The sequence below is a fragment of the Diadema antillarum genome, unplaced genomic scaffold (genome assembly GCF_040938485.1).
Source record: "Diadema antillarum isolate AM-2024a unplaced genomic scaffold, OU_Dant_1.0 seq00001410_RagTag, whole genome shotgun sequence".
Classification (NCBI taxonomy): Eukaryota; Metazoa; Echinodermata; class Echinoidea; order Diadematoida; family Diadematidae; genus Diadema; species Diadema antillarum.
This window is the reverse complement of record NW_027272164.1, coordinates 739,089-750,513: the sequence shown is the minus strand read 5'-3', so window position 1 is coordinate 750,513 and position 11,425 is coordinate 739,089. Positions and strand designations below refer to the sequence as shown.

Here is an 11,425-nt window from a genome sequence, read left to right as displayed (position 1 = left end):
AATAAACTTTGAATTCCTCTTAAAAAGATGGTATGCTCTGTACTAAATATCGTAAGTGTTTTCTTGGTATCTCGCAAAAAGTTAAAAGCCCAATTCTCATCTCCACCAATACTGTACTATCCCTTTAATTGAAAAAAATAAAAAGTATTTGTCTATCGTGTTTATTGAATTACAATAAACAAGAAATAAATTTTCTGTTCATCTGAAACATTTAGTATCGTTTATTGAATAATAAATTTGAATTATTCATTAGCACATAGAAAGGGCATACTTTGTGGAATGAGTAAAGGGCACAAGTTCCAGCACCACGAACCAAAGCCAATAATTATAACTTGCTGTGTCTGCTGGGTATTACATTTTGATGGGTGGGTTGCCTCTTTAACATATGACTGCCTCCTAAAATGCTTAAAACCTATGTCAATATGAATGCTAATGTGCACTCTTCAATGTGGTACCAAATTGTTGCAGTACCACAAAGCTATGACAAATGAAATGTGGTTGATGTGGACAAATTTGGTTGCTGCTCAAAGGTGTTCCCAAACTTTTGGAGGGGAGTGTATATATATATATAGTATATATATATATATGTATCTGCAATTTTGGTGAAAATGACTCTTTTTAATTAATGGTCAAATGATAGTTTAAGTGATGTCCTGTCCAAATCCAAACTGTCTTGCTCCAAAAATTAAGCCACCACGGCTTGTCAAAGGAAAGGCTATCCCATTCGCCACAGTGCTTTGGCCGCCATGTTTTTTGGCTCTCCTGAACATTTGACATTTTGTAGATACGAGGTCTTTGCGACGATACATATACATATATACACACTATATATATATATATATATATATATATATATATATACACACACACACACACACACACACACACACACACACACACGTACACAATAAACCTATGCATACATGGCTTCACATTAGCAGTGGCCACTAAAAATTGATGCCGTGCCACCAAATTTCCGAAATGGCCATCTTTGGTGGTCTGATTGAGCATTTAAGATTATTTTTCTGTTTGAGCCACTAAGTTTTCTTTTTCTGGCCACGAGAGAAAAGCTCAATATATATTTGCTCACACAAAGAGAGAATATAAACATTCTATGGACCAATAGAGAAACAGAAGCAAGATGGGCAGAAGGACAGACATGAAAAGACATGTACAAACTGACAAAAACATTAGATACAGTGGATTAGATTCTAATTACATTGTACTTTAAACACTGATATAGCAAGCTCAATTAGAAAAAAAAAAAACTGCAGCAGATTTCAAAGTTTAATTGTATTTTTTTTTTAAACCTTGACATCGCATTAATGTTGTTACATGTATCAACAAAGCCAAGTCATAGGTATCAAGGAGTCTGTATTTATGAGTCCATTGCAATGATAACAGATTATCAAAAAGACAAAAATGTGTATGGGGAGAAACACTCACACAGACAGGCAAACAGACAGACAGAGACAGTCAAACAGACAAGCACAATGGTTCAGACATTTACCATCATCTGAGAGAAAACAATTTCAAACAAAGAATGTACACATGGAGCAACTCCAGTCATAAAAAAGACTTTATTCCCAATAAAATTCTTGTTCACAAAATACTAAATATACCATCTGATAGAGGAGTTATACAATTTTGTACTATAATCTGCCCACAAAGCATGAAAATACAGAGATAGATATAAATCTCATATGATACACACACTACAAATTGGGCAGAGTAGTTTGTAATTAGTATAGTTTCCACAGCTGAAAGCAGTCTTATATGTGCCAGCAGGCTTCACCAGGTGCATCTGATATGAACCACCATACCAATCATATGATCTCCTTCACTCCTTAAAGATTCTGTCAATTCCTGCACAGCTTTTGAGGCCAATATATTCCTTCATGTCACACAATAAACTGATCCTTGCAGAGGGGCCACACAGTAATCATAGCAAGGAAACATTGGATAGAAAGAGACAAAGTTTGTCTTAAATACAATGTGTACGCAACACCCATAGTTGGAAATTACATTCTTTGTTAACCCGTCGAGGACGAGTCCTGAGTATACTCGGGCAGCTATCTATTGGAAATGCATGTTGTAGCAAAATCAAACCATCCTCAGCACGTTAAAGACCTGGTAGTGTGGGGACGAGAAGTTTGTTCCAATTGAATCGATCCTCAGTCACTGCCTACTACTAGGACTAGCTGTGATTATGACTCAGCGCGGGTCTGCTAGAATAGAATTGCATGTCAGCGAATATACTGAATACACTGAAGGTACCCTCATTGGTAACGTTCGACTCTCTAATATCACTAGAGTGTAGAGATCAGAAGTTCAACTTCAGTCCAGGGCCCCATTTCATAAAATATGTTAGGATGGCAACTCTTTCTGGAATGGCATCTACCAACAGAAACTACAACTAATCAGGAAGCTGGATTATTGTCATTACTTTGACAATTGCCATTCCAGCAAGAGTTGCTATCATATCAATTTTTTATTTTTTTAATAAAATGGGGCCCTGATTCTTTAGCTGCATACAGTACTGTATGTGCTACATGCTTGCATTACAAGCTCTGTGCAATTTGTTACAGGGGTTTCCAAATTTTTCTGAGTCGGGCCCAGGGAATAATTTTCATGGTATCGCATCGCAATTTGCCATGCATTTTTACACCACTGCTATACAAACTAACTTTTGTGTAGATTGTAGCAGTTTTCTTCCATAGAAGTGTACAGGATACCACTTGAAATATTGTTCATCAGCTGAAATTGCTAATCAAACATGAGTTGGAAAATTATTCCCTGGGGCCAGCCTTCCCATTGCATAAGATGATCACCATACACTCCCAGGTCTTTCAATTCTAGAACAGAAAACATATTTGAGCTAACTGTGGGCATGACAAATTTGGGCCCAAATGCCCTGATAGCAAGGAAAGCACTTGTAACATCATGAACAGTATATAAATTCTGCATGTACATTCTCTGTTTGTGGTGCTGAGAGCTACAGGTTGTACATCTAGTTTAGATCGTAATATTGCTAGCTAAAGAAGTCATTCTACTCAGCTGTACATTCCAAAATACCACAGGAACAATAATTAAAATGATATCCATGCAAAGTTTAGGCATAAAAGAGAACAAACAAACCTAGGTAACAAACAGAAAGACGAACATTTAATATTCTATTTCTTGTGTAATAAAATATAGACAAATAATCTTTACTACAGGTATACATTTGGTTAAAAACCTCGTAAGAAGGCAAAGGGCAGAAACTAGACAAACACATATACACACATAAAAAGAAATTGTAGCAGCTTTCTATGGATAGCAAATTCTATTGAAATAATCTTTGTAATGGGGGCTTTGATGGACCAATAACAAAATGCATGCCATATGATGGGATTGAATGTTTCACAATAGTAATCTTTGTAGCAAAAATATTTCTCCAGCATGGACGTCTACATTCAGGATATCTTACTCTTTCAGCCTCATGTTTTCATTTATCTGAAACGAACCAAATATTTAATTGCATAGAAGCTCAGTAATGGATTTAAATGGTGTACTCAGTAGTCTTTGAATACTTTTACAAGGGAAGCTGACAGGAAGCTATTGACTAACAAGCTGCAAGATTGTTTTAAAAGTTTGAAAATTAAGTTCCCGTTAATAAATATCAAACATTTGTTCTTATAGCTACATGCAAATTATTGATATCGTGACTCCTGCAATTAGGAATATTTCTTTTTCTTCAAATTACACTTATTTCCTTGTTTACATGTGGAATTACTTATATTTAACAAAAAGATGAAACTAAAAAATTGACATAACTAAAACCAAAGCGATCATTATGCCACCAGTGATCCTGCTGTTAACTTTACATACCAATGCAATACAGACAGACACTTATCCTGCACAAAAGCAAACTCACAAGATCAAGATGTTGGAGAACTATTTGAGAAAATTTGAAAAGAAATGTTCAAAGCATTGCTGTTATTCAAACAAACATTTATGATGCAAGTAACATTATGTCTTGTGGAAGCTCAGACAGGGCTACTTTGGTCCCATGACTAAGATGTCCTAAGAAGTATGACGTCTTTCAAATACTTATTTGTCTGCTTCTATGGGTCTGTTTTTACTTGTTTAGTCTCGTTTTTATTGATCTTATTAACTGATTTTTATCTTTTAAATTCAGAGAGTAAAATAATGATATTAAAACACTTTCTCCTCAGGAAAAAAAAAAATCCTCCAGTAAGGCTGCATAAGATGCTATGAATTTTATCTGACAATTTTTCCCAACATCAACGACAGGGGGGAAATATTCTTAGAGATGCAGAACAAATAATGCCTTTTGTTTTTAAACCTGAACGAAGTATGTCATGTGGCTGAACTTTTTTTGATACCCTGGCTCCCGAAAGTTTAAACACTCAACAGTCTTTAACATGCATAAATATTTTTGCTTTTTAGGAAAAAACAAAAGCAACAAGAAAACACAGAAACAAAAACAAGCAATCACACAATCATCTGCCATATATGATGCGAAGACAGAAGCGACATCTCGTTTTTTTGTTGTTTTTTTTCATTACATTCTTTACTTTAAATGTCAGACTTTCAATAAGAGCTATTTTGGAGTAATTGTAATTTTTTCCAAACCTCGACACACTACATGATTCATTTACACACTTCAAGCAAGACATGATTGGCATTTATCATCAGAGAAACAGCAATTATATTTTGACAGTTCTTTGAACAAATCTTTCAAAAGAAATTCATTTTCTCCATTGGTTATTAAAGTTGTTTTTCCATTCACATGGCACCCACACACACCTGCCTCCTCTGATCAGCTCACAGAAAATCTGTCATTTTGGCACATTCGGAATTGACTTCACAATCAAATACGCTTTGCTCTGCATAGCATATGATTAAACCTTTCCCACCACAAAGATTCATATGAGGCGCACCCTATGCACCAGTGCCAAGGACCCACTGCAGGAGGAAGAAAGGGGGTGTATATGCTGGTGGTGGCCTCCTCTCAGCACCAAGGGCTCTTCCAAGGGGGGCGTCTGAGCCCCAATCTCCCCATCTCTACCAGTCCTCCTGAAACCTCTGCAGCAGTGTTTCCTAGGCAACCTCCGCTGCCACTGCCTCTGCTGGCTTCTCCTCTTTCACCTCCTTACCTTGACTTTGGTAGTATCTAAATCAACAAGGACAGAAAGAACACAAAAACAAGTTTTTATCACAATGCTAATTTAGTTATCAAGACCTGTACTCTATTTTTCGTTACAAATTTGGAAACTCTACTTTCCCGCTGTATGATTTATCATTATGATATTTGTGTACCTATTACACTTTGGAGGAAATCAAAATCAGTAAGAAGCCAAAACCATACTTATTTTCTAAATGGGCTTATATTGCACAGCAATATTAGAATGGACTTCATTGATATTTTCAAGTGTTCACTCCATGCTGTCTAAACCAAACAGAAAATTGCTCAGCATGAAAGCCATCAACAAAAACAACAACAAACCACAAAGAATTTAGGTGGTAAAGGACATAATTTCTGATCACATGACCTCTCCCCCCACCCTCTTTGGTACCATTTCAGCTTCTCCAAATGAGAGATACGTGCAGGACTCTACAACTTACAGATAGATCCGTCCCAGCTGCATGAGTCCTGTAAGTCCAAGGAAGAAGTTGACACTGAACAGATTCCAGTTGACCGGTATGATGACCATCGAGTATCGGGCCCAAATAACACCTGTTTGAGGTAGCAAGTGGACATAGGTGGACATACAATATGTAGGGGACACTGGAATGCTTTGACACATTTTATATGGAGTATACCATTACAGCCATTTCAATAGTTGAGTAAAGTAATTTGTATGCACATGTGTTCAGTTGTATAGATTATCACAATCAAGCAGCTTTAAAAGTTGCAAATATTACAAATACCAGGACTGCTGTAAACCTCTACAATCAAACATGCTGGTACACCGGGAAAAAACAAGCAACGAATAAACTCACTGGCAACTTTCCAAGCATGCTGTCACAAATTTTGTTGATATTGCTATGTATGTGTGTATGACTTGTTGCATTTTAAATATTGTTATGGTCATGGCTCTTCATAAAAAGCACAAGTACGATGCATAAGAATTTGGGATCATACCGAAAAGAGGCATTCAAATGCAACTCTATGAAGGCTTCAGCAAGAACTACATGAAACTGTGTTTCCAGCACCTAACTATGCCTCAGACAATATTTATTTGTCATGTCGTAATGTCCATTGTCCATTTTCCATTTTCCATAATCAACCTGTCGCACGAATGTTAAGCATAAAAAAAAAGACGGGGGACATTCCCATTACCAGTGGCAGCCAAGGCACCAGACTGTCTGACACTGAGCTTCTCAGGAGGACGGGCGTAGTCAGCTATTCCTGCAATCACGAGGCACTGGTACAGGAGATACAAAGAGAAGGAGAAATAAACTACATTGAACAAAAAAAAAAAAACAAACAGCACTTGAACCAACTCATTAAAATGCAATGTCAGTCCATTTTAGATTTGATTTTGATAAATGCTAAAGCAACAACAAACAAACAAGCAAAAACAAACAACAACAACTACGAAAAAAGAACCCAAATCAGAATGGTAGAAGTTCCAGGGCCGGCGGAGCATTTTCAAAAGTGTGGGGGCCCACTTCCGGGTTTCATGAGCTAACAAGCAAAAAAAAAAAAAAAGGTCCTCAGCTCATCTCTCCCCTCCCATTTCCAGGTTTCTTCAGCTGACGAGCAAAAAAAAAAAAAAAAAAGGTCCTCACCTCATCTCTCCCCTCCCATTTCTGGGTTTCTTCAGCTGACAAGCAAAAAACAAAACAAAACAAAACAAAAAACGTTCTCAGCTCATCTCTCCCCTCCCATTCCCGGGTTTCTTCAGCTGATAAGCAAAAAAAAAACAAAAAACAAACAAACACTTCAAGATCTCTATTTCTATTTAGTGCCACTTACGTACTTCCGGGTTAAAAAATGTGTGGGGTCCAAAGTGATCATGATGACACCTTACATGTATGTATTCCTTTGTACAAATGGTGCACAAAAAGTGTGGGGGCCCGAGCCCCCACGGCCCCGAGCCCCCACGGCCCCCACGGTTCCGCCGGCCATGAGTTCTATTGATTATTATCTACTATCTTTTATTTCATGTCAATAAAAGGACATTTAGTAAAGATTCTTGTACATGTGACAATGTCTATGGAAGTAAAGAGATATTTCTCAAGATTCACAAAACAAATTTATTACGCTAAATGTTCAAGAGATGAAAAAACAAAAACAAAAACCAAACCAACATTCAGCGATAAACAAAGTTTTGATGACTTGGGCAGCATAACTGTCCACTGACTGAAATCACATGAAATCATAAGTTACAATCTTGTAGCAGGCATGTGTTGCTTGAAGCCATGCAGAAGTTACATGTAGCAGGTATAAGTAGAACAGATCAGCCTTATAATATGGCACATCATTAACTCTTAATGTGCCAAGCCCAAAACCCCTAACGTGCCAGAGGTTTTTACCTAACGCCAGAACGTTTCGAAACTGGACTGACAATGAAATTTAAAACCGCCATATCTCTGAAACTATTGACTGTTTTGAATTGAGTTCTACACAACATTAATATATCAAGAAATGTTTGCTCTTTCGTGTCATGCAGTCAGTTTGCTACAATATCTATCTGAATCTGAAATATTGCAGAAATATTTGATACATCAATAAAATTAATAGAAATTTTTGTGTAGTATGGAAAAAAAGAGTCAGTCTTCTTTTTTCTTCAATAGAACGCTCCCTTGACTCTGTGAGAAAGTTTTAGAGCAACATTTCCTCTTTCAAATGATAACAAAATTGCCTTCTAGAATTGTATGATTCCAAAGATACTAGCAGTTTATTTTGTCTTAGCAATTTCTCTTTCTGCCTCAATAATTCATTCCCAAATCTGAGTCCTTTAGTCCCAGATCCTGTATTTGAAACTAAAGTAATTGTCCCGGGCCCTGGAATAGTGTCTTTTGTCTCCCTGAAAAGGAAGAACCTGCTAATCCTCCTATTGTCTACGCGGACCGCGGGCGGGCGTACTCTATTGAAATCGGCAGGCCTTTGTCCACGCGCAATTCCTATGCTAGCGGGGGGATGATTAGTGACGTTCACCAAAACAAAAGGATGAAAGACTTGACTGACGAACGAAAGCTGACCCTCTTTGAGGGACAAAATCAAAGCAGCTTCCCGCAGGACAGCGTCCAAGCGGAACAATGCGAGTGGAACCGCATAGACAATACACGCAGAGTCAATAGCATATACACACACGTGTTTTACCTATGAGACTTTTGATCCATACACATCTTGCAGAGGGTGCGCCCGCTGCGGATTTTCCCGATGTGAGAAAAATACATCTAGCTGAAAAATCGTGTATTTACTCAAAATTTTCCAATGTAAGCATGCTCATATTTTTAGTGGAAACGATGGCTATGCTAATCAGCTACCAGTACATATCATTGGCAGTTGCTTGGTGTAACACATTACGGTACCACAAGAACTTAAATGATCAAAGTTTTTCTCGCTGTCCTTAGTCGCCGATCGGCGACCATGGCACGTCTGGACTAAGGTCACCGTTCGGCGACCATGGCACGTTAAGAGTTAATGATGTATGGCTTCATTCAAATGTGATAGTTTAACCAGAGTGCCATTTAGTTTGGAGAAAACAGAAGAAGCTTTGAATAACTTTGTCTTTTTTAAGTACTGCTATTACTTACCCACTTGAATGCAGGGGCCCAGAAATGAATTGTTTTAAGTCCTGCAAAGAGAGAGATATGCCATTCAACAGTACATGAAGTCAGTTGGTTTTGACATGATGTGATATTGCATACTGTCTGGGAAAGAAATTCTTGTTTACATCTGCACAAATTCTTCTTTGGTTTTTCTGTTTTTTGTTTTTTCCCAGAATTTATCTTGCAATAAAAGAACTTCCGATTCCTGTGGGTTAACATGCAAAGGATAGCTGGGACCTGACCATTTACCTCCATGTTAAAAGCAGATTCTTGTCTTTGACCTTGCTATAATGGAATTCCCCGCTACACAGAAGGATCCGTCATCAAATATTTGGGAAGTTCTAATAATAAACAAAATCAATTCAATTCAATTTCAATCTTTATCGTCCATTTTGGAAGTTCCTTTTGTTCTACGTCTTACGCATAAAGACATAAAGACATAAAGACATAAAACATAAATGTATATCAAACAGACAGACCTGGAATTAGTATCCACTTTCCATCTTTCTTTGTTTTTAGATGTCTATTTCATCTTTTCATAGAAAGCAAGCCAGACAACTTAAAGGGTATGAAATGAGGAATACCAGTGTAGACAGGAAAGTCATAGTCATGAAACAAAGAACGAGGTGGCAACTGAATTCCAAAATAAATGCATTTGGTACAGATCTTTAAATGTCATTACTTCTCACTTGTACACGTATATTGTAATTAAACTTTTCTCTAAACTGCTTCTCAAGTGTCAACACTGTGCCACAAGAACCAAATCAAAACAAAACAGAGTCAAACTTTCTTTTTTGAGGCACACCATCCAATTTTGAATGTGTCCAGAATGCCAGACAGAACAGAGCCACTCACCTGCCGGGTGATTCCATAAGCCTTGTAGCCGCGGCGGAAGAGCCTGCTGAATCTTGGCGTCGAGGGCGCCAAAGCGAGAGGTAGTTTGTGGGACGCTGTCGGCAAGGCTGCGCTGTGGCTGCCGCCGGAGTACTAGTCGGAGTCCTGTCAGGAAAACATGTCTGCGGCTTGCCATGTCAGAGCTATGCACCTGGATAAAAAATGAGTTTGTGGTAGAAGGACTTATTAACCGGGAGTTGACATGTGTATACAAACAATTTGGGTTGAAATCAAGTGGCACGTAGTAACCTCAATCACCTTGCATTTTTTTTTTCCTAATGACTTGCTTGCATTTCAGCTTTAATATCCTAGTACTGCAGTAACTAGTATTCAGACATCGTGTGAATCAACTTCGAACAAAAAGAAATTGGCAGACCATCACAAGGATGAAGACAAGACATGAAATGAGTGGTTGAGCGATCATGCTAAAAAGTCCGACACAAGGATACTGTGTTGTACACTAAAATAGTGTCAGAAACATATTCAGACAAGGTACATGTACATATCCAGAGAGCACAGACTAGTATTCATCAGGTAAACTAACAACATACTGGTACCCAAATATTGCCTCCCAAAATTATAGTCTCCAAGATTGGAAATTACCACCAAACTTGCTTCCCAAGTGGCATATATAGTACATGTGTACATTGTATACTTATCATACACTCTGCTGTTGAGGTTCTTCAGCAGATATCTAAAAAACCATATATGGAATACTATGCTCATAAAATATGTACATCATAAGGAGCACACATAAATCCGAGACAGTTGGCTGGACTTGGAAAAAGCCAGTTACTTCCAATGCAAACTGGCTACACATGCCACTTGGCTGCACGTGCTACAGTACTTATAGGATACAATGTACACACAAGTATCACACCACTGTTTGCACTCTGCTATCACTGTCGCTATGTGATAGAATTTCCTGATAAAGATTATCTTGTGATTCTATTATGTATGGTATGATGGTGAACAAATATTTATCTTTTAATAGACTGTCTGGAATGATAGTCGTATCTACAGGGTATTGTACTGACGTAACCTTTGAGCGGTGTCACACTGGGTTTCTTGTCATTGTACAGTAAAGAGAATCACTCATCATGTTGTTGAAAAGAAACTCTTACTGAATCTAGAGTAGGCTTACAGTCTAGTTTATATTGTAAATACTTTGGACAGCATTCTCTGATGGGCAACTGGAAAATTATAAAGATGAATTAAAGGACATTAGACAAGTCTGTAAAAATTTACACTATAATCTACTGTACAGCCAAGAGCAGTATCATCTGACTTTGATATGCCATACATGTATGGGCACTTGGCAGTTGCAGTTTAAATACCTCCTTCAAAATACTCCTGTAGGATGTGGAGTTTTAATTGAAGGTGCATCACAAGTTTTCAGCGCAGATGGGTCTGCAAAGAGGGAATGTTTCTATTGATGACTTTTCTACTGTAGAGGGCTCAGCAGTAGAACGGTTAAAAATGAATTTGCAGTTGCTTCTGATCTTTAATCATGCTTCCGCAGAAATTGCTGCAATGACCTACAAAGTAGGCCTCTCCTGTCTCTACTGCTGTGTACATCAGTATACTGGGTTTGGGTTCAGGGAATTTTTCATGCTCGATGGCTACAATAAATAGGTTATGAGGCCATTCATAATTTTAAAATCTTATTTAAAAAAATGGTTGTGATGCTAGAATCCCATGGCACCCACATGTGCTTGAGACAAATCTTGCTGCCCTCTTT

The 11,425-nt window shown here is 37.8% G+C and overlaps 1 protein-coding gene across 1 annotated transcript; it reads right to left on the bottom strand.

Annotated features, from left to right (window-relative positions):
- Window positions 1-4,982: 4,982 nt before the first annotated feature.
- On the bottom strand, window positions 4,983-9,820 carry LOC139709157 (uncharacterized). Its single transcript, XM_071621114.1, has 5 exons — window positions 9,646-9,820; window positions 8,776-8,816; window positions 6,350-6,434; window positions 5,632-5,743; window positions 4,983-5,179 (listed from the first exon to the last, which is right to left on the bottom strand). The coding sequence occupies exons 1-5, from the start codon at window positions 9,818-9,820 to the stop codon at window positions 5,107-5,109; spliced, it is 486 nt and encodes a 161-aa protein (XP_071477215.1). The 3' UTR covers window positions 4,983-5,106.
- Window positions 9,821-11,425: the final 1,605 nt, after the last annotated feature.

Excerpts from the sequence above, each read along its gene's own strand:
- LOC139709157 (XM_071621114.1), bottom strand. The coding sequence starts at position 9,820 with ATGGCAAGCCGCAGACATGTTTTCCTGACAGGACTCCGACTAGTACTC. Across the intron at positions 8,817-9,645 it reads CTTATGGAATCACCCGGCAG|GACTTAAAACAATTCATTTC; the intron begins GTGAGTGGCTCT and ends CTCTCTTTGCAG. Across the intron at positions 5,180-5,631 it reads CAGCTGGGACGGATCTATCT|ATACTACCAAAGTCAAGGTA; the intron begins GTAAGTTGTAGA and ends TTGTTGATTTAG.